This window comes from Aspergillus lentulus (genome assembly GCF_001445615.1).
Source record: "Aspergillus lentulus DNA, contig: Alt08, strain: IFM 54703, whole genome shotgun sequence".
NCBI lineage: Eukaryota > Fungi > Ascomycota > Eurotiomycetes > Eurotiales > Aspergillaceae > Aspergillus > Aspergillus lentulus.
Window position 1 is genome coordinate 254,134 of NW_028322118.1, and position 22,387 is coordinate 276,520.

General features: G+C 50.8%; 9 protein-coding genes across 9 annotated transcripts; 5 read left to right on the top strand and 4 right to left on the bottom strand.

The window, feature by feature from the left end:
- Positions 1–707: 707 nt before the first annotated feature.
- On the bottom strand, positions 708–2,378 carry ALT_3353 (FAD-binding oxidoreductase; the record flags this gene model as incomplete). The annotated part of the gene is made up of 5 exons (XM_033556631.1): positions 708–1,022; positions 1,077–1,269; positions 1,317–1,345; positions 1,400–1,851; positions 1,904–2,378. 5 exons carry the CDS (start codon positions 2,376–2,378, stop codon positions 708–710), a joined length of 1,464 nt encoding a protein of 487 aa, XP_033412522.1.
- Positions 2,379–4,761: 2,383 nt separating this feature from the next.
- ALT_3354 (uncharacterized protein) lies at positions 4,762–5,879 on the top strand (the record flags this gene model as incomplete). The annotated part of the gene is made up of 4 exons (XM_033556630.2): positions 4,762–4,890; positions 5,006–5,131; positions 5,178–5,446; positions 5,510–5,879. 4 exons carry the CDS (start codon positions 4,762–4,764, stop codon positions 5,877–5,879), a joined length of 894 nt encoding a protein of 297 aa, XP_033412521.2.
- Positions 5,880–6,486: 607 nt separating this feature from the next.
- On the bottom strand, positions 6,487–7,923 carry ALT_3355 (putative MFS monocarboxylate transporter (Mct); the record flags this gene model as incomplete). Its single annotated transcript, XM_033556629.2, has 3 exons — positions 6,487–6,934; positions 6,987–7,677; positions 7,725–7,923. The coding sequence occupies 3 exons, from the start codon at positions 7,921–7,923 to the stop codon at positions 6,487–6,489; spliced, it is 1,338 nt and encodes a 445-aa protein (XP_033412520.2).
- Positions 7,924–8,610: 687 nt separating this feature from the next.
- Positions 8,611–9,411, top strand: ALT_3356 (uncharacterized protein; the record flags this gene model as incomplete). The annotated part of the gene is made up of 1 exon (XM_033556628.1): positions 8,611–9,411. The coding sequence occupies one exon, from the start codon at positions 8,611–8,613 to the stop codon at positions 9,409–9,411; it is 801 nt and encodes a 266-aa protein (XP_033412519.1).
- Positions 9,412–9,828: 417 nt separating this feature from the next.
- ALT_3357 (putative extracelular serine carboxypeptidase) lies at positions 9,829–11,553 on the top strand (the record flags this gene model as incomplete). Its single annotated transcript, XM_033556627.1, has 1 exon — positions 9,829–11,553. One exon carries the CDS (start codon positions 9,829–9,831, stop codon positions 11,551–11,553), a length of 1,725 nt encoding a protein of 574 aa, XP_033412518.1.
- A 784-nt stretch (positions 11,554–12,337) lies between these two features.
- On the top strand, positions 12,338–13,745 carry ALT_3358 (glycosyltransferase family 31 protein; the record flags this gene model as incomplete). The annotated part of the gene is made up of 2 exons (XM_033556626.2): positions 12,338–13,354; positions 13,410–13,745. The coding sequence occupies 2 exons, from the start codon at positions 12,338–12,340 to the stop codon at positions 13,743–13,745; spliced, it is 1,353 nt and encodes a 450-aa protein (XP_033412517.2).
- A 100-nt stretch (positions 13,746–13,845) lies between these two features.
- Positions 13,846–17,504, bottom strand: ALT_3359 (potassium ion transporter; the record flags this gene model as incomplete). Its single annotated transcript, XM_089599557.1, has 11 exons — positions 13,846–14,089; positions 14,146–14,189; positions 14,246–14,963; positions 15,008–15,122; positions 15,166–15,477; positions 15,522–15,715; positions 15,763–15,862; positions 15,929–16,065; positions 16,114–16,275; positions 16,941–17,218; positions 17,268–17,504. 11 exons carry the CDS (start codon positions 17,502–17,504, stop codon positions 13,846–13,848), a joined length of 2,541 nt encoding a protein of 846 aa, XP_089455895.1.
- A 1,911-nt stretch (positions 17,505–19,415) lies between these two features.
- ALT_3360 (glutathione S-transferase) lies at positions 19,416–20,173 on the top strand (the record flags this gene model as incomplete). The annotated part of the gene is made up of 2 exons (XM_033556623.2): positions 19,416–19,770; positions 19,824–20,173. The coding sequence occupies 2 exons, from the start codon at positions 19,416–19,418 to the stop codon at positions 20,171–20,173; spliced, it is 705 nt and encodes a 234-aa protein (XP_033412514.2).
- Positions 20,174–20,718: 545 nt separating this feature from the next.
- On the bottom strand, positions 20,719–22,107 carry ALT_3361 (uncharacterized protein; the record flags this gene model as incomplete). Its single annotated transcript, XM_033556622.2, has 1 exon — positions 20,719–22,107. The coding sequence occupies one exon, from the start codon at positions 22,105–22,107 to the stop codon at positions 20,719–20,721; it is 1,389 nt and encodes a 462-aa protein (XP_033412513.2).
- Positions 22,108–22,387: the final 280 nt, after the last annotated feature.

The following is a 22,387-nucleotide window of genomic DNA, read 5'->3' on the forward strand; positions in this document are numbered from 1 at the left end:
GGGTGGATGCCGCTCATCAACAAATGATAGACTCGAGGATACTTGAGAGTTTCATCTGCAACGTAAAGAAGACTCTGCCCTTGACCTTGAACCTCAAAGCCACTGTTGTCACGTTTCAGACAGGATTTCAAGGAGGTCTGTGACTTGTTTCTTCCATGGAGCTGGAGCTCATCTTGGATACACCGGTTCCTTTTATCGTCATTCGGGAGATTACCATGATTTGTACCAGACCCAGAGGGTTTATTTCCATCAAGAAGAAGCTGTTTGAGCAGGTCATTTTGGGTTCGCAGTCGTTCATTTTCTTCTTTAAGCAAAGCTCCTATCTCGCTCCACAGGTCGTTGGACAAACCATCCGAGGGCCGTCTGTTCTCCATGACCCGGTAAGATTATGCATGAATGGACAAATTTGCGCATGTTATAGGCTGCTGTCGAATAATCAAACGAGTTTCGGAGAAAGGCTGAGGAGACGCGGATTGAGACTGTGACATTGAACAAAGCTGAAACTGAACGTGTGACTGTAGTCGTATTCCCAAAACAGAAAGGCTGCTCAAGGCACCGTTTATCCTTTCTCTCTCTATTTCTTCAGTCTTCTGGACTGAACAAAAATAAACATTGAGACATGAAGCACTTGTGGACTGATGATGCAAAAATGCTAAATTAATCCTTATTGATAACAGCACAGAATCGCAACAAAGGCAGTCCATCTATTAGGGCAAGCGAAATCCACTGGTCCGCGTCTGAAAGAATCCCGCAGGATCATACTTGAGTCTCGTCTGCAGGGCCCGATCCCGCGTCCTCAGTCGACTCCAGTATTCTTGGCCAGCGTCGATGTCATTCATATACAACGGACGATAAACATCTGGCAGAGTTCCATTAGCAATGTACTCCTTAATCAAGCGACCAAATCCTTTGAAGAGCTTCTGCGTGGCATCGTGCATCCGAGCGTCGGACAGCCCCAGTATCCACTGCAGGGTGATCTGAATGAGAATATAGTCCTGGTCTGGGGGAAAGTCAAGCAGATCCTATATCCCGGTTAGCAGCCGTTAGTTGGAAGGTGTACGTAGGAAAGGACTGACTCCTCCGAGCTCCAAGGCTTTCTGTGCGATGCTCCGTGGGAAGGGCTGGAAGGCGATGCTTCCCACCATACCGGTCTCCAGCAGTACCTCGTTGTTTACGTCAAGCCAAAAATCAAAGATGGACTGCAAGACCTCGGGCGACATGCCTTTTGGGACCGGCAGGGTTTCGCCTGCAACGCTGTATCGGCTTCCGCTGTATGGTGTCAGTGCTGAACGAGTATTTTCGGACTCACAACTTACTGAATAATATATTTGTCGCCGTTTTTGAGCTGTTCGAGTCGGTCAGACACGGGTAGCAGATTTTAGATTGATTTATCACCCACCAGGTCGGTATAACGGTCATATGTCCGGGTCTGGTCGACTGGATTCAAGGCAGTGAAGTTGTCAAAGATACCCGCCGGTGGTTTCTCTCCATCATAAAAGAGGAACATGACCCAAATATCGAGCGCTGGTGCGTGCTCTCTGGTCAAAATAATTGAAGCCTTCTCATCCGGGTAGTACTCGACAAAGTCCTGGAGAGCAGCAAGCATCTTCGCTGTGTCAACGCCAGAAAAGATGTAATTTCCTCCCCAAACGGGGTGGTCCATCGGGCGTGTCTGGACGGTATACGAAGTGACGATTCCAAAAGAGCTGCCTCCACCTTTCAAGGCAGCGAAGAGATCCGAGTTTTCATTTGCATTTGCATTGACGATGGTGCCATTCGCCAGCACGACCTCGTAGTTGAGGATATTGTTCGCTGCCCAGCCATACTGCGGACTGAGGTAGCTGAGACCACCTTTTCATCTGCTCAGGAACCACATTCATATGAGAGGAGAATCGAATCTCACCTCCTAGAAGCAACCCCCCAACGCCTACACCTCCCAGTCTTCCGCCGAGAACCGCCCGCCCTGTTACCTCCAGCTTCCCCTGCACATCCTCCCATTTCTGCCCTGGCCCGATAACGGCCGTCTGGGTGGACGGATCATACACAACCTGATCGAGATTCTTCGTGACGATTAGCAGGCCGCCCTGCGTACTCGAGAAACCAAGGTTAGGCGAGTGACCGCCCGATTTCACCGCAAATTGGTCCTGCGTGTATCCCAGCGCGGTGATTACATCCGACATCTCCTGGACATTTTTTGGCACAACCATGCATTCTGGATGGAGATCCCAGCATGCCGCCGACCAGTAGTTGGTCAAGTCGTGCGTATACGACAGCGAGAGCGGATACTGAACCTGGTAGCCATGATCGGCCAGGACGGAGCAGAGGCTGTCCGCGTTGCCTGTCAGAGCGTTGACGAGGGAGGTGACCAGCGAAGCCATATTGCAGTTATACTATTATCTACAGAGTCATAACCCAGTGGTCAACAATATCAAAGGGCCAGCTTTAAGTACGAGGAATGCCGGGAAATGAACCACCACTCCACCAGCCCACCCACTTGATAGATCACAATATATCCCTGCGTCCACTCATGCAGCTCCTGCATTAGCTCTGCTCAATTGCTAGAACCAGATCTGAGTTTCTACGGGGCAAGGAATCGAATCCGCCCATTATGCAAGTCTCGGACCGGGCTTTTTTGTTGCACCCAATCATGCATTGTCGTCTTCATCGCTTGCGATTAGTTATGACCAGTCAACCCACAATTTCTCTCGGTTAGAGTAGCCATTATGATGCTCAAAGGTGAGATCTGAGTGACAACTAGTATCCTGCCCCTCTTGCTCGTAGTACCGAAGTTTATTAAAGGATGGTATTCCTGTGTGATCCCTTTGGCAGTTATGAGCATTAATTACTCTCTGCCGGCGGACATACCCCGTACCCCTGCATTGCCTCCCTGCCTCCCGGCCTCCTTGCATTCTTGTTTACACTCTGTGTTTACCTCCCGCTGGATTGAATGTACGATAGCTCATATTGGATATATAGCGGTGGGTACGGTCCCTAGCTTGAGGGGAAGGCAGGTCTCAACATACGACTGCTCCTCGTCTCAAGCTCACGAATGTCTAAATCCCAGTCTGACACGTCCATCATGGTGATGATGCTTTTATGCGTCCAAATACGAGATACCCTCGACAGTCTAGCCTAGAATGCAGTGATAGTCAGCTCCTGGTGGCTTGCGTCGGCTGATTCTACCCACCAGTAAATCTAACCAAACACCACCAGTTCTTCACGCTAGTCAAGCGCCGAGAAGATCTGGGATCCTGTTCGTCCGAACTCCTCCTCGGCAATCGAATTAAGCGAGGGTCTCCATGCGAGCATAATCAGTTCAGGCAGCCACTCACTACAAGACTTCTCCTAATGCGTGTAAACCTCCGAAAGCTAATACTCTTGATCCCTCAGTTCTCTCTTCATCCATCCATGAGATACAATGGCCACTGCTACGAGTCAGGAGGAGCCATCAGTTGCATCTCACAGGAAGTGTGTGCTCTTGTCACGCGTAAACCGTATGGAGTGCTATCTCTCGCTTCCACATAGGGAGGATTCCCGCCCGAATTGGCTGCACTTGGACTTCTTTCTCGCCGAGACGCGAGTCCTCACGCGTGCTGCAGCTGTTGGTAATTAAGCCACGTGCATAATGCTTGAAACTTTCACGTCGCCAGCGTTGATCGCTCCATCCTGTAACGAACTTCTCAGCGGAGGAACTCTCCTCGATCATCTCAATATGCGAGCGGTCGTCGACAACGTTTACGGTCGGACAATATCTGATGTTTTAAGATATCTCCGATCTAAGAATGCAACCGGATCTGTAATGCCGAGTATGTCGAAGCTCGCGTGATCGAGCTTAGTAGTGTTGTTGCACTGCATGGCGGACTAGCAGTGTCAAAAGTCCCATGACGTTTTCATGTGTAATAGTCTCCTTCGAGTCTCTCAGAATAGGCATGGCGAGCTGAGAGACATTGAGACTTCAGACTTCCTTGCACATCGATATTACGGAGAACTGGCAGACTTTGTGGAGTGTGGGATGCGGGATGCGATTCTTGAGGATGTTTCTGAGATAGTGTGTCTTTCTGGGAGAGATGACGAGTGCTATGATGGAGGGTATTTCACTCCCCTCCAGAGACGTACCCGACCAAGGTAGAGTCATCGTCCTGTGCCTTGTTGACCTGGTTGTAAGTCCTCGCCTTGTCGGGAAATGATTATTCTCGTATCGTGCAAAGGTTGCATGGTACCGCGTGCGAGTAACAGAGTTGACATCCGTCTACTCTTCCTCTAGTCCGCAGTGGCTTATTTCGAATACTGAAAGAAATTTCTCTGAGACTGCATGTTACCAGGCATAGTCGTGCCCTGCTCTCCTCGAATGACTGTCAACCATGTCTGCCTGGGTCGGGAAATGAATAGACCGGATGCGAATCTCGCTGGCAAAAGAGCGGATAAGTTATTTCCAGCGCAGGTCTCGCCAACTGAAAACGCAGCGTGCTACTTGGACAGCGTGCTCGAGATCAATCGATGCCGGTCACGCTGTTGCTGAATTTTGGAGAGTTGGCCGATCCCTCATATGCCAGAATCGTGTCTATCTTCGAATTCCTGGAGTTCAGCAACTTTCTAGACGCTCCACAAATGCTGCATCAGGATTTGACACGTACCTGGCGAAGAGGCAACCATGGCTCTATTCGACGGACACGAAAACGACACGGAATTGAAGTCACCATCCATGAAGGAATCAGTTGTTCCGGGCAATGAAGCACCTACCTTGCAATAGCTGCTGAAGGCATGCAGTCAGGATCGTCCTTTATTGCATCACCTAGAGCAAACCGTGAAAAGGTGGACAACACTGCACAACATCATACGCAACGCCGAGCCCTTCTGAAGCTGTCCGGGCGTATTACGGTGTCGTTCATGGTGAATGATGATGAAAATTCTGCATGATCCAGATGACTCCCAGAGATTTCAACATCTACATACATCTTCAACCTTCCGTTGCATTCACATCTGCCACTGATTCTGAACTATAAAGTCTCGGCATCCTCTGCTCAACCTTTCTTTCCATCAGTTGAGCAGTCGACGTCTCCATGTCAGTTGCCACCTGAAGGCAGAGCTTCTGTGCAGCAAGATGGTCTTCTACGCCTACGCCACCTCTGGGGTAAGACTGAAGGTCAACAAAGCAGTTCTCTTGACTAATAAAGCAGGGCTTCGCTGTCTGGCTCATCACGGCCAAGGACAAGGACACTCTCGATGCATGGTTCCGTGCCATGGAAACCTCACAGTTCGGAAACATCGCACGAGTCAACGCCGAATGGTACCGGTACCAAAACTTCCGCATCGAGCATTCAACCACCGACCATCACCTCGCTCAGAGATTTGACGGTCTGATCCTCTTTAAGCCCTTGTATGGCTACAATGATTCGTGGCACATGATCAATAACGGGCCTTTTGTGGATTGCTTTCAATACAACTGGTAGCTCCACCTTGCCGTGTCTTGTAACGAGGTAGCAAGGTAGCTGATCTTTTCTTCCTACAGGTACTACATCCGCTCCAAGAAATACAAATCTCTCTATTGGGACGTGCAACGCAAGTCAGAGACGGAATCACTTCAGGTCTACGCCAGCACCAAATCTCGCGCTCGATTCCAAGCCATTAAAAGACTCTGTCCGAATTACGCGCCCTCTCCGGCAGATCAACGCATCATTGGCGACGATCGTATGTATCTTCAGCATGCCTCCGGTTCGGTGTCGTTCATAAGGAACGCCAAGGGATTCTTCATATTGACCATATCCTGTATCCAGTGTCATTTCAGCATAAGCGAGCTCAGTACCAGTTTTGCTCCACAGCCTGACGACCGCATTGCCTATATCCCAGGTTGTGGTGCGGAATGGGAGCTGGTGTATTAGCTAGTTGGCTTGGATCTGGACTTAATGAAGGATTGGTAGAATACTGAAGATAGGACATTTCGAGTGCTACTAAATCAGTGGTAATCTTCAGGCTTGTTACAATGAAGTGAATAATACACCTGCAGTTGAATCTACGCAACATGCGTTGATCATCATCGACTTCGATCTACATTTTTAATATGTATTCGCGTATTACTTCTCTGAGTTTGTAGTGTTGACTGCATCAAGTCCGATCATTTATCATCGTGTACATACGCCGCTGAATCCTCAACCGAGCACCGTGTCCACGTCCTGCTTCCTCCCTCCATCCTACGCACAATAACATCAAGCAGGGAATCAGCCTCTTTCCACTTCAGTCCTGGCTCTTGTCGTCAATCGCATCAGATTACATCTCTCCAGTATGGCCGGTGCCTCTGTGCCCGTTGCTTGCCCTGATTTCCCTATCTCTTGGTCATGAAGGAATACTTGTGCACCGGGGAACCTCCAATGGATTTTACCGAGTCACGCGTCGATAATGTGAAGAAAGCAAGTTTTGTAGTGGGATATGGATACTATTGCCCCAGTGATTCTGTGTGTTGATGCTTGAGGTCTACTAGTGAATGTCTAATCACACCCTCTTTCTCAGCGAGGTCCCTTGCAACACCACTCTCGCAGCAACAAAGAACACCACACTAGCAACCATCATCGCCCCAGCAAAGACCTGCAGCCCCCAATAAGTCCCGTCCTGTTTATTGAGAATCGCCCCCGCAATTGGACTTCCGGTCAACGTCGCGATGCTCATGCAGGTATACAATACTCCCTGTCGTACGCCCGTTTTGCTCATATCCGCCGTGATCTGACTGAGCAGCGCCGGAACCATGCCGACAAACGCTCCAGACGCGAATCCATACAACAAGCTGAAGATCACATAGACTGCCGCAGAGCCAGGAGCCAACAACGTTCCAGGAATCCAGAGGACGAGGATCGTCAGCGCAGAAAGAGTACACATGGCGATCATCACGTTGAACCGGCCGAGTTTATCTCCGAAGTAACCCGGCAGAATCCGGCCAGGAAGACTATCTCATCAGCATACATCTCAATCCACGCAACTGGAAACTGGAGACTAACCTTGCAGCATTCAGAATCGTCAATAGATACTCCGCTAGACTCCGACGGACCCCATCCTCCTGCGCCTCAAGTATCACATAGTTAATCGGCACAAACATCGCCCAGAAGCCAAAGCAAGACGCCAGCATCAGCAACACAAACGGCACTTCCGAGAACGGGCCGATATAATCGCTGAACTGCACCCGCCTCGGCACAGGCGCGATGCGCGAGCGAACAGTCATATTCGCCACAACCAGTAACGCCAACACCACAAACGCCGAGATGCGCAGCGACCATCCGAATCCCACACGAGGTAGCAGTCGCGATAACATTGCGGGGAAAACAACGCCGCCTATCGACGACCCGCTCGACATGATCCCGAATGCGAGCGCGCGGCGCTTATCGAACCAGGTTGCCGTGCAGGCAGAAGCCGGATAGAAGACGAAGCTAGCGCCTAGGGGACTGCAGATCCCCTGCGCAAGGAGAAACTGGTAGTACTCGCTCGAGACGGAGATCATCATGAGGCCGAAGACGTGCAGGAATGTGCCGATGAGGAGCATCCATTTAGGGCCGTAGTTGTCGAAGACGCGGCCTAGGACGATGCCTGCGGCGAAGAGGACGAATGGCTCGAGAGACAGGATCCAGGAGATACTGGACGCTGAGTACTCGCGCAATTGATTATGCTGGTAATAATCTTGGAAGACACCGATCGCTATTTCGGTCAGAATTGTTCTGTGCCAGTGACACGGGCAAGCTCACCGTTGACCCACCCAAATCCACAAAAGAGACAGCACCAGGCTCCTGCGACCACTGTCCAAGCATGAAGTCCATGGTCCATTGGTGCAGCGGACTCTTCTTTGGTCTCGTTCGCCGTTGCAGCTACATCGTGCTTCACTTCTGTGGCAGGACTAGGTCCCTTCTCTAGGTTGGACACTTCCGTCTCAGTTTGAGGAGACATATTGGGCTGCAGGATGGATATTCCATCCAGATATTACAGAGCGCACAAGTCGTCCCAGATCACTTTGCAAAAACTTCAACTTGAAGAATCTTATCTACCTTAACCTTTTTGGGTGTCCGCAATCTACCTTCTTTTTTTAGCTCGTATTCTTCTCCAATCAGCAGCGCACCAAAACTGATCTGCCACTACTTTGGAAAATCCATGCAGAGCGCAAGAATATGGCAGTGCCAATCCTAGATGTACAGTAGAGGAAGAAATAAAAATAAAACAAGGTGTGAGCCCAACTCGAATCGAATGGTGATAAACTGAGTGTTTTCTTGGTGCGCAACTATATATCTGTGGCCATGTTATGATAACGGAGTTATATCGCGAGAGGTGACACCCCAGCCTTGATCAATGTAGAGCACCTTATCCAGCCCAATATGGCACGCAGAGAAGGACCCTAATTCCCAGGGACAGTATATGATGGATCAATGGTACCCATCTAAATGATGTCATTGTATTATGAGCATGCGTCCCAGAGATGAAGCTCGCATCCTAGACACTCAAAGTCGAACGCATATCCCTTCAGTTTGATATACGCAACATGGGCGTAGATTACTACCGGAAAAGAGTGTCATATCACTCCTCCGGATTGTCGTCGGCCTACATTTCAGAGGAGATCCACACCCTGACGAAGTCCTACATATGCCCTCCCGAGACCTCGATCGCACCATCAGGCTCCACATCTACAACGGCTCGAGATCCACGAGACCCTCACCGGTCCTGATAAATGCCTGCGACAGCGGCTTTACACTCCGCGCATTCGGCATCGACGATGAGCTCTGCCGTCCAATCGCACAAACAGGCTACCCCGTGGTCGACGTGAAGGACCGCCTGGCATCCGAACATCTGTTCCCCGCTGCGTTCGACTATACCGAGGACGTGGTGAACTGGGCACGGTCTCAACCGGCCCGATTCGATCAAGCGCATATCTCACTGTCAGGTTCAGCGCAGGCGGCAATCTGGTCCTGGCGGTCGCCTCATCTTGGCTGCTCTTCGGCTCTGCCAAAGACAATGAAGAGTCAACATTCCACGCTTTTATCGCATTCTACCCATCCACAGATCTCGCAACCGACCACAGCGAAGAAGCCAGTGGCCAAATCGAAGTGTATGACTCGAAGGATCCTCCCTTTCTTCTCGGAATTCTGCCATCCATGTTATCGGGACCCCCGCGAGGTCGACACGAGAGATCCGCGGGTTTCGCCATCATATGCTGATCCGGCGCGCTTCGACAAGAATATGCTGGTTATCACGACCGAACAGGATCCGTTCACGGTTGAAGGCGAGGAGCTTGTAGAGAAGGTCCGCATGGAGGGTCATAACGTGGAATGTCATCGGATGCAGGAGTGTATGCACGGGTGGAACAAGAAATCGAAACGAGGGAGCAAGGGGTGGAAAGCTAAAGATGAAGCATATGGATATGCTGCTGAGATTCTGAAGGTATGAGAAGGGTTGTCTCAATGGTAAATGTGATTCTAAAACGAAGGGAAGATGTCTCGATGGAAGAGTCGAAGCTAGTCCATAGTAGGGATAGTCTGATATTAAGCCGAGGCACAAAGCAGTCAACAAACGCTCACTTGTACTGACTCTCCTTGGAACCAGTTCCTTGAGGGCACCAGAGAGAGGAGTGAATATGATGACTTGACCTCGAATACGCGGAAAGCACGCTTGTCCCAATTCTCAATGGCCTGTGACCATGCCAACTGCGCTTGTCGTTGATGTGGAGACGGGAGGGGGATCGTCGCGATGGATGATCATCCGCAGCTGAGCTCTCAAATACCTTGAAAGCCACACTCTCTTGTCTTTATAATTCTCTACTATCATCGATGTTATCTCTGCTCTGAGCACACATATATTATAAAGATGCAGCTGCGAGCTGTTCTGTTCCTTGTTGGGACATTCCTGACCTCCGCCGCCCAAGGGTTCGACATCTCTCCATTGGAACTGCAATTCCCGCTTCTCCATCAACTGCGACTGCTGGAAGATGAGACGAGTGCATCACTACACCTGACGTCGTCGAAGGAATTTATAGAGCACAAATTCTCAGTTCCTATTGACCATTTTCACAATGAATCTCGATATGAACCTCATACTTACGACCATTTCAACCTCCGCTACTGGTTCGATGCCAGTCACTACAAGGAAGGGGGCCCTGTATTTCTCATTGCAGCCGGAGAGACAAATGGTACAGATCGTTTCCCGTTCTTGTCTCACGGAATTGTGACCCAGTTAGCCAAGACCTATAATGGTCTTGGAGTTATCCTGGAACACCGCTATTATGGAGAGAGCTACCCCTACGCCAATCTCACCAGGAAGAACATTCGGTTCTTGTCAACAGAGCAAGCAATGGCGGATTACGCTTACTTTGCTTCCAACGTTGTTTTCCCCGGACTTGAGCACCTGAATCTGACAGCCGGCGCCGTGCCGTGGATTGGATACGGAGGGTCCTATGCCGGAGCATTTGTGGCCTTTCTTCGCAAGGTCTACCCGGAGGTCTTCTTCGGCGTTGTGTCCTCGTCAGGAGTCACCGAGGCCATTGTAGATTATTGGCAATATTATGAGCCCATTCGCCAATTCGCACCGTCCGACTGCATATGGAGTATCGGAACGTTCATGGATATTGTGGATACCATACTGATTGAGCATGCCAAGAACGAGACGATGAAATCGCACCTCAAGGCTGTTTTTGGTGCAAATTCGTCCATTTTTGATGATGATGAGTTCTTCGCTGCGGCTCTCTCGAGTACCCCCGGAGCCTTTCAAGGCCGCAATTGGGACCCTGCGGTCGGCTCTGGTACTTTTCAGAGATATTGCAAGAATCTCACGAGCCCGACATTGCTCTATCAGCACAATAATACCATAGAGGCGTGGACGAAGGAGATCATCTCGGCCACAAAGTATGATGCAACCAACTCCAGCCTGGTCACAGGCATGCTCAATTACGCTGGTTACATGAACGCTACGCTTTTCTCCCATCTTGATGAGCTCCTCCGTACCTACAGTCCCAAGTCACCACAGTCCCTGGAAAAATCAACAAGTGTTAGCTGGGGGTATCAGGTCTGCACCGAATGGGGATACTTTATGCCAGGGTCGAGCGTCCCGAAAGATAGACTGCCTCTTATCTCCCGTTTAATCACGCTTGCCGGAGAATCTCAATTCTGCAAGGAGGAATTCAACATTACCACGCCCCCTGATACCGACAGGATTAACAAGCATGGCGGGTTCAACTTCTCATATCCCCGGGCGGCCATTATCGATGGACTGGCCGATCCTTGGCGTGACGCGACGCCGCATGCCGACGGTGCACGGTCAAGAAAGTCAACGGACGAGGAGCCGTTTATCCTTGTCGATGTCCCGGCCGAGGACGTCTGGGATGGAATTCGCGGTGCGGTACACCACTGGGATCAGAATGGCTTGTCCAAAGAAGATGTGCAGCAAGGGAAAACCGCACCAAAGGCCATAGTCAACCTTCAGCAGGAAATTGTACGGTTTGTGGGGGTGTGGCTGGAGCAGTGGAGAAAACACGAGGATGTCTCGGACCTGACGGCGAACACGGCAGTTGAGAATCGACAGCTGGTACTTAGTTGACTCAATTGGTACTCAAGCTTGAAGAGTGTGCAGATTTGATTATGACATATTTCCTAGTGATAGCGTGACATTGGAAGCTCTGTACCGAGTAGAGTGTAGCATGTGTTCAAAGCTAGAAATCTCCACCCGGGAGAAACGGTTTCACTCAACTCTCTGGTCAAAGCGAATCGGAGACAATGACACTGCTGATCCAAACCAATAGCATCGACAAGGCTGAAACTAGCTTGTGAATGTCGCAATTAATAGAGTCTGTCAATTGGACTACGTGGGGCAGACACCCTTCCCACCGCGTTGATAGGTTTTCCACTCCACAGATCCTAGCTCCCGGAGCCGAAAATAACTGAACCGTCAATATTTCTGACTACCCATCTCCACATTCGCAATTGACATTATGATGACAAACGCAAAGTGGATTAATCACAGGCGCTGAAATGGTGGAGGCTGATCTTAGTGCTCACTTTCTGTCTCCGTACAGCCACGCCCGGCATAGCAAAGGTTTACGGACGGACATTGCTCAACCCCGACCGACCCTGGACCCTGGACAGTGCACACGGGCACTAATTGAGTATTATTTCTATGTTTAGGGCGCTAGAGTAGGATATATTGGGAGTGTCTCACAGGCTACAGCCGCGTCTCACTCTTAACTGTCTCGCCGCGGGGTCGCTTCCTTCTTCATCTGTCTTTGTCGAGCTTACCCCGGCGACTGATATAACCATCCACATGTGCCCGATACCCTTCAGCACGCTCAAACCGAGCTAAGGTTTTGAATACGGTCGCGTTCGACATGAAGCCGTTGGAATTAAAGCTGAAGCCGGAATTCCGCCGTTTCGCACCAATGGCGCTGGCCGCTGTCCTGTTCTTCTGCACTCTGGTGCTCTTCTACGAGATGATGCCGACTCTGCACGAAACGGTCAGAAAACCGACACCCAGCAGTCATGGTACTAATCCCGGGCCATCCGGCGGCCCCAGCGACGACTTCCAGCATACCGACCGGCGGTGCCACGCGGCGCCAGACCCAGGGAACATCCTGTTCATCGTAAAAACCGGAGCGACGGAGATCTACGAGAAACTGCCGACACAGTTGCTGACGACGCTCGGATGCGCGCGGGACTTTCTGATCTTCTCCGACCTCGAGGAGCAGATCGGCCCGTACCATATCTTCGACGCGCTGGCAGACTTCAACGCAACAATGAAAGCCACGCATGCCGACTTCGAGCTCTACCGGCAGCAGCAAGCGTACCAGCGCGGAGGCCTGGATATCGCCACGCTCAAGGACGACGGCAAGGCCGCCTGGACGCTCGACAAGTACAAGTTCCTGCACATGGTGGAGAAGACGTGGGCGCAGCGGCCGAACATGGACTGGTACGTTTTCATCGAGAGCGACACGTACGTCGTGTGGACGAATCTACTCCTTTGGCTGCGGCAGTTTTCGCCGAAGGACAAGCTGTACATGGGTTCGGCGTCCTTTGTCGCGGACCAGGCGTTCGGCCACGGCGGGAGCGGGTACGTCATTTCGCGAGCGCTGATGGAGGCGTTTGTGGGGAAGAAGCCGGGGACGGCTAGTCGGTATGACGATGTCATTCAGAGCGAGTGCTGTGGGGATTTCGTGCTGGGGCGCACCATTAAGGAGGAGCTCAACGTGGGGGTCCGGAATTTCTGGCCGCAGGTGAACGGGGAGAAACCGGCGACGCTGGAGTTTGGGTCGAAGCAATGGTGCCAGCCTGTCGTTACGATGCATCATGTTATGCCGCGGGAGCGCAGTGCGATTTTTGATTTCGAGCAGGCGCGCGACGATGTCACGGTATGCTATGGCCCGAGTCCGAGATAGAACGCAAATGCAGTACTAACAGATCTAGATACCGCTTCTCTTCCGGGAACTCTCTGAGCTGTCCTTTCCAACCGGGAGGATGCGCGACCAGGAGGACGACTGGGATAATCTCGCCGATGTGCCGGTTGAACTAGACAACCCCTCGATGGAGGCCTGTCGCGACAAGTGCCTGAGTCAGGACACCTGCTTCCAATGGCGGTACAGCAAGAAGGAGTGCCATGTATCGACCGAGTCATTCCGGATAGGAACAAAGCGACTACCGGAGTATCACCGGCGGTGGTTCTCAGGATGGAACGTGCAGCGAATCCAGAAATGGCGCGATGCGCATCCATGCGACAAGCCCGCGTGGGTCAAGCCGCATTAATCTGTACATAGATAGCATGTAGCATATTATGATAACGAGCGATTCATTTCATGTCTATGACTTGCACCAGCAACAAGCATCTATGTCTATACCGTAGTATCTAGCTAGTATGAAACCGCTTAATCCGCCGCATCCTCTTCACCGACCTCACGTCATCAACTCCCTCCAGACTGTCATCCAACCGCTCATTCGGCAGCACAATCGCCCGATCCAGCTGATACGGTAGGCCCCGATGCCGCCCGCGGATCATCATCGCACAGATAACCAATTTGCTGAAGACGGAGAATTGTCCGCTGAGGGAGGTATTCACAGTTGGATAGCCTAGACTTAGACCGACGTTTGCACTATCACACATCAGTAAGCCAGGATAGAAATCAGAGAGGAACGGGACAGGACGTACTACGCGGACACAACCTCAAAGAAAATGGGGAAAACGGCGAATGCCTATCGTTGTCAGCTTTCCCAAATCAATACTGAGTAGGAGAAGGGAGGGAGGGTACCGGCTCCGCGGGATCCATAACCCGATCCGACTCCGCAATGCAAATACAAAAGATCCCTAGAAAGATATACCACAAGTCAAAGGTAAGCTGGTTGCGGATATGCGATAGAACATAGGACCGGCCGTCCGACTCGTCGATAGTCGCCGCGTCGTCGGGGTAGATACCCAGCGCGCGTTCCTCGTAGGTATTTGACGCGCGGACGCTGATCGCGATGGGGTAGATGGCGATGTACATCATGACCAACAAACTGAACTGCACCGCGGGATTGACGTTCGCGAGGTTGAAGACTGCAGTACCGGTATGGCGGGCTGACGCGGCCTGGAAGATAGCGGCTAGGACGCGGGGGCCGGGAGGCAGGACGGTGACGGTGGGGTTGTGGAGGTCGAGGACGATGATGAGGATGACGTCGACGAGGTTCATGGTGAAGAGGATGGCGAAGAGGACCCAGGTGGGTTTGCTGGGGAAGAGGAGGGTGTAGCAGCGGCGGGGGTGGGTGAGGAGGAAGGCGAGGGGTTCCTTGAGGGATGAGCAGCGCGGGCAGAGCTTGGACATGGTCCAGATGATGAAGCGCAGGAGGCAGGGGTAGAAGGTGTTGCCGGCATAGGCGAGGAAACTCATGACGAGTAGAGGGAAGGTTGCGTCCTGAAAGCTGACCATTGAGTCGGGGGTGAGGGTGAAGCCGAGGTTGTCTACCATTGACTGGGCGGAATAGAAGGCCCTACTTTCTTAGCATTGTACATATGAGGTATACAGCAGACTCACCACCAGATGTTTCCTTGGCCGCATTTGGCAAGGTATTCACGATACTTGGGATCTGCGTGCTGGATCCAGCCGACCAGGCAGATTGCACCGAAGAGATGAAGTCCGAAGAAATACCCTGTTCGGTTAGTGTTGTCCTGCAAATTTGGAAGATGACTTACCAGTGACAATCTTGAGCAACAGTTTCAAACTGCGGTATTCGATCCCACCCAGCATCTCCCGATCCTCGTCGGTCAGGTTATGGAATTGCGAGTTCCGGCCGATCGTAGCGTGCGATGATAGTTCAGGCAGGTCCAGCTGCTGCGAAAGGGGCGGCTCGAGGGGCTGCGTCTGCGCCCTGGAGGGATGGCTTGCGGAAGGGCCGAGGACAAACATCGTGGACGCAACTCGCTCCAGCGTGCTTGTCCGAGCCAGCTTGAACCGCCGGCGGGAAGTACCGGGGTGGATCTGAGCGTCGGCGGATTTGGTTCGCTCTGCGACGGTCAGTTTGTTATGGTCAGCGTCAGGAGCTGCTTACCACAGTCGCTCAGCTCATCATCGACTTCCACGATGGGCTGTCCTCGATCTCGTTGCCAGGGAGGAGGTACGTATAGAGGCCTGTCCCGGCTAGCATCGTGCACATCTTCGGCAAAGGTGATACTGTGAGAGGGGAACCGGGAATCTGGATTGCGCAAGGGCGGACTCTGCGACTCAGTCCGAAAAGAATCTTGTCTGTGGGCTGTGAGCAATATCCAACCTAACCAAACGGACATGCTCACTTCTCTGTAATTGGGGCATCGGAAGCTGTGGCCGTCTTCGAAGTACTGTCCGCTCTCGCTTCTGCATCATCTTTCCGTCTTTGCCGGAGAAAGATAGGGGCTGTACCAGATCAGCCAGCCAGCTCGAAGGCAAAGGACGGTCAAAGGCAAATATATTGATACGTACCAACTTCCTTGAGACGCTTTTCGAACCAGCGCAACCGTACAATCACCACGATTATGTTGACGAAACCCAGATTGCTGATAATGGGAGTCACATAGATGTAGACCTGTTGATACGTTTTCAAGAGATTGACATCAACACTAGGGGCGCGTCAGTATTTCCCGTCACGAGAGGATCAAGCGACCAACGTATTCAGTCCGGATTCTGTCGAGGCACTGGCCCCGAAGAAGAACGCGTCGATGGCTCGGAGATTGCCATATGGATAGATAATTGCCAAACTGAGGATGCTCAAAGTGATGATATACGCATCTGCAGTCGAGTAAGTTTTAGTCGCCCTTTGCTCCAGAAGCCTACTGACAATGCAAAGTGATGAAATTGAGGGAAGGCTTCCACATCCCTGGTACTTGGTCAACTGACACGCAACGAGGCAGCTGAAGAAGCACTTGAAACGAAAGTAAGATGCAAAAGACAGAGAAAAAGAAGAATGCATCTCTTTAAACATGCGTCACTGCACGTGGGGTGAACCATGTGTGTGGGTGGCGGTGCATGAAGCTATAATCCTGATAACCTTCCTTTTAGCGTGCGGGATTTATCTGGGCCAATCCTCGAGGCAATCGGACAGATTGGAAGATATTGCTCGGTGCGGGACGACAAACCCCATGCTTCTCCTTATCATTATTGGCAAATTCTTTCCCTAAGGCAGATTGTCTGCTGACCTGCATTCTATATCTTGTACGACTAAAATATGCGATCTGCAAGCCCTATTTGATGTCACACATGTCACAATTGACCGGTCATCACCACAACCTCACCAGTTCACGAGTAGACAATTATTCATCTCTCTGCCTCAATACCTTAACGGTAAACTCTACCGTCAGCTGACCAGTTGGAAACCTCCATCCCCCGCTATACTGTCCGAGTCTCTTGACCCCCAGCACCAAATCACAGATGAAAAAGACCAGATGTAGAGTCCTAGAACAATCAGCTGGCACCAACAACAAATAGTGAAACTTACATGATAGCCAGCTCAAACACAAGCCCGACAAGTATCACCGCCCTGATCGCGTCCGCAAAACTGTCACATCTCGTCTCGAACCCTGGAGATGGAAACCCATCACGGTAGCCATCGCATTGTCCCCAGTTTCCAATCTCAGGGCCCGAAAGAGCAGGATTGCCCGAGAAGAGGAGAACAATCAAAAAATCGAAGACGACGTTGATCAGGAGCCATGCGCCGGTGTTTGGGACCGTCAGTTTGAAAATGCCGAACAAGCTCGCGACCGCGCATAGGAAGGTCTATACGCGTGTTAGAGACGCGATCCTATTGACCAAGGAAAAGTCATACCAGTGGGAGCAAGGCTTCAATGGAATCTCTCATACTCCAGGGGAGAAAGTAATAATAAGGGGAGAGTTTCACCACCAGGTGGACGATGAGGCTGTACAAGGAGGTCACGGCGGAGGTAATAACGGACGACCAGATGAGGATGGTGATAATCCTTGACGCGCATGTTGGTCGCGTTGTGATAGTACCCTCGTCGTTGTGGTCATTTTGTCCAGGGAGGAGAGGCGTTGTTTCGTCCATGTCGAACCTCGAAATGTTGATGCGTTGAAAGGGGATTCATGAGGATGGGGGAGTTAAAGGAACAGGTGTCAAGCTAAATACGATCTAACCGAACCGATACTAGTTAATCACTCTAGGCAGAATCACTATTAGAGGCCTTTCGCAGCAATTAATATAAAATTTTATGTACTGGTGGCTAATCCCTCCAATAATATCCTTTAGGACCATAGCGCCTATCATCAATAGCTTGCTATTCTAAACGCATGTGAATGTATCATTTAGCGTTCCGTATATAATCCAATGATAAACTGAGTGTCACAGAATCCTCCTTGAAAATTGCTGGATTTGTTATAGCCACAGATCTTCAACTATAGGGTTCTCAAAGCTGATCCTATTCTATGCAGATTGATATATAACAAATAACCTTGCCTCAAGAAAATGCCTTTGTCCGTGCTGACCACCCAATGTTGTATCTATTGACCAGTTGGCCAGCAGTTTATATATACAGGATACACACACCTCTTTTATTCATAGGTATACAGCAATTGAGAAGACATTATCCACTTTCCGTTAATTAAACAAAAGCCATAGAAGTAAATACTACAAACCCAATCCCTTACCATCTCAAGTCTATTTCTTGCTCCCATTCATTGGTTTGCTGCCCTCCGCGAGCGCAGTGCAAAATACAGTAGAACATAATTCAGCAGATAGGCTGTAATGAAAATACCGCCCAGGATAATAGTGGCATCGCTGCACCGCCGGCGGGATGTTGCCTTGTCCAGTCCTTGGTAGTAGTAGCAGAAGAGATAGTATGCTATTGGGCCAAATGCGGCACAGATCCCGGATCTGATCTCATGTTATTCTCATTCCTTTTGCTCGGTAATTTGAAAATTGATCTTACATGAACATGATTTGGTAGACAAGGTCATGTAGGCGCCAAAGAAGGGTCGGTGACTGGGCATTTTGTCGGGTTGTTGCCGGGTATGAAGGACCTTTTTCTGGTCTGGTGGTACTCATTGTGTTGCTAGAAAACAAATATGGTGACTTCATGGTCAGGTATTTGAAAGGTTCTCGCATTGATCTCCATGTGGGCCGCCAAGAATAGAAGCTATTGAAGCATTAACCAAGCGAAGCCTAGCAGTGGAGAAATGAAATATCAGAATGGAATCAAATAGCAGTGTGGGTTCGGTCTTAATCATCTTATGTAACAGAAACCCTCTGTTCCTCGCAACAAATTATCCTCTATCAATGCAGACATATATAAGCCATTCTCTACTTAAAATATTACTGTCTCTCCAGAACTTCTGCGACGGATCGGAGTAAATGAAATAAAGGCGGGATTCTCAAGCCTGGGGATCTTCAAAGTCCCGTCAGGTAACATGGCAGCATTTAGACACCTCTCTGGTCAAGGAAGGGAAATCAAACAGGGTTCTCCAGTGACATCAGCAAAGATGTGCTTATATCAGGCAATTCTGGGTTGCTATCATATCCAACTAGGTGCCACGAATATATATGCACCTTTCTCCTGCGGGGTGGTCTTTGCTGCTGACGTGAGACTGGAGCTGTTGCCTTCAATTTGGTGTAATAGTGTACTGAAATAGAGGCGATGGGTTTTATATATTCTCGACCAGCCACCGGATCTGACACGATAAATATAATCTCATATTCTCTGTATAGACACTGGAATCTTCTCCATACATCCACCGCTAGAATAGCTCTTTATTGCATGTTGTAACGGGCAGACAAAGAAAGCAGACAACTAAAGCTCTTTCCACTTTACTATCCTACTCTGATACTATATATTTATTTATTACGCCACGATGAATGCAAACCGAGGCGCCAAAATAGTCCTGCACTGGTAACCTCTCTCCCAGTACCGCCCGCTCTCAAGCTCACTCTACCAGGCTGGAAAAATCCCGCGCCCAGCGCATCATGTGGCTCATGGAAGAACTGAATCTGTCCTACGACATCAAAACCTACAAACGCGGTCCCAACGGCATCGCTCCCCCGGAGTTGAAACAGATCCACCCACTAGGAAAATCGCCTATCGTCTCGGTCCAACCTCCGGACGCCTCTCCCATGGTCCTTGTCGAGTCGGCCGCCATCATCGAGTACTTCCTCGACCATTTCAGTGGACCGAACACCCATCTCGTTCCACAGCGGTATCGACCCGGGCGCGACGGCCAGGTAGGCGGCGAAACCGAGGCCTGGATGCGCTATCGGTACTATATGCACTACGCAGAGGGGAGTCTCATGTCTCCGATTCAAGTGCAGCTCATCATGAATGGTATTTCCTCTTTCCTCATCCCGTCATGTCCCTGGCTAATGCAGGAGCAATAGCACTCAAAAACGCCCCCGTCCCCTTCTTCATCAAACCCATCACCGGGTTCATCACCGGTAAAGTCAGCGCCGAGTTTCTCGACCAAGAACTCCGTACTCACTTCCGTTTCCTCGAGGACCAGCTGGCGTCGGCCCCGGAGGACGGGCCGTTCCTGTGTGGTTCGCGGCTGACGGCCGCGGATATCCAGATGAGTATTCCGGTTATTGCGGCGCTGAATCTTTCTATCATTCCGCGGAGGGAGTATCCGCGGTTGGATGCTTATGCTGGGCTGATTCAGAACGAGCAGGGGTACCGCCGGGCTGTTGAGAAGGTGGAGAGGATTGAGGGGAGGCCTTTTGTGCCGATATAGCTGTAGTCTTGGCTGTTAATTGGACCAGAGTAACTGCAGGATTGGTCAGGGCTAGAATTGATATGTTTTAATGCAGGCCCCAGTCAGGATTGCTCCAGGAGGACGACATGGCACGGATACAGCCTGTGTAACTAGAATGCGTGAGACATGGCTTGTACGCTGACATGCCTCGTCTGGAATCGTCCATGCATGAGAATGTAATCCCCGTCAATGGAAGTCTACAGATGGTTGAACATATGAAAGTCAACTAGAACCATCTATTGAGTAGATATGTACTCCTCCTCTCCTTCTCATGCGATTGTGGTTATGTGCGCTAACGATGTAGTGTGGATGCCAAGGTCGCCTATGATCATACTCTGCATGTCACCCATACTACAGAAGGGCACCACATACCCAGTCGAGTTCTACACAGGCTTCTGTACGTACGAGGCGTGAAAGCTGGACAGTTATATCCGGATGGAAGGTATCCTTGGAGGAAGTCGCGTGTAATGCGTTAGATGCTAGCCTCTCTCGAATGCACGATATGCTCGATTGATTAACTAATGTCATTCGTAGGCCTCATCATCCCTAGATCGATAGTTCTGCTTCCAGCGCTTAATATCCTTTTGACTCAGAAAGGTATACCATCGTCGGTAGTACTCGATTGGATCGTCAAGGGCCTGGTGCGACCATAGTCCTAGCTGCATCATCCGCCTCTCCTCCCAGAATGCGAATCCATAGCGAGCATACGGGTGGAACCGCATATACTTGGCCGGTCCGGCCGCGGGATTCCCACCATACATACTGCGCCAGAATTGGATACCGAGCGGTTCTCGGTCAAGGTCTTCCCACTCCGGGCCCCGCAGCGACTGGGGCCCATAATCACGAACCGGGGGAGGCACATAGGGCTGCCGTCGGTGCCAGACATAAAATTCATCTGGAGGAGACGGGGTGGGGTCCCTCAAGATGCAGACGATCGCGCCTCCTCTTCTAAAGCCATACCTGCTTGAATCAGAGCTCGAGTCGGAGCTTGATTCTTCGTCTTCGGTGCTGTCTTCGGTGTCGTCATCGAAGTCCTCAGCAGTGTTCCATTCATTGTCGTCGGACGATCCGTCCTCGGAGTCTGTTCCGTAGAAATATCGACGTAGTTGTCGTCCAGATGGCTGTACAGCTTCACCTGTCAGGTCTGGAAGAGGCTGGGACGGAGACTCGGGGCTGTGTTCAGAACTCTGTTCAGGATTGATGAGATCATGGCTAGGGTCTTGGCCTGCCGCTGGGCTAGACTCATCGTCGCCTCTCTGCTGAGTGTGCCCTGATTGTTGCAGTGGGAACATCACCTTCAAATCATATTCACAATCTTCAAACGTCCGACCCTGGGTAATAGCTCTCGATGGAGGAGGCTCGCAGACCCAGTCAAACTCTCTTTCACTCGGCATGCTCGGCAACGGAAAGGAATCTCGAGCCAGTGTCTTGGAGGGGTTAAAGAACCTTCCCCTTGGCAAGAGCTCGGTGATGAAAACCAAAGCTGCAAAACCCTGGTAGATGGGAGTATTGCATCCATAATGACCATATAGATCGCTCGAGGCCAGTCGTTCTAGGTCAGCCGTGGACCATCCCAGAGATCCCTTTGCACCTTCAATCTTGAGTTGATTCCAGAATAGCAGGCGCCAAAGTGCAAGGACGGTCCGTTGCTCCTCTGTCCACGTGGGAAGCTCAAAGCCTGGGGGATACTGTTGCTGGCCTAATGGACTTTCAAGACATCGCTGAATCATTCGTTCGATACATAGATGCGCCAGGACATGAATATAGTGGGCGAGATAGACGAACTTGCGCAGCTGTGCGGATGATGCTATAATCCTATTTGCTGGTCGGATGTAACTGCCCATGAAATAGTCGACGTCCCCATATTTTTCCCATTGAAAAGTGCCCACATGCATGGCGAGGATTCCCTGCATGGCAATTCGAGTCTGGACAGGCACAGCTAAAAGCATGACTCCAGAAACAACGTCACAGGCTCCATTATTAAACACAGATAACATCAGTTTTGATGTACGCATAAGACTCCACACCGAGGAAAAATCAGCACACTGCTGGAAGATGGCGACCAAAAGCTCGCTGGGCAGCTGGGACAGCCGATCAAGGCTTGGGCCGTGCGACTGTTGAGACATTCTCACTGACCAACAGTTGTTAGTTGAAAGATGAGAAATCTCAGCAGATGAGCGGCTGAAAAGGCTT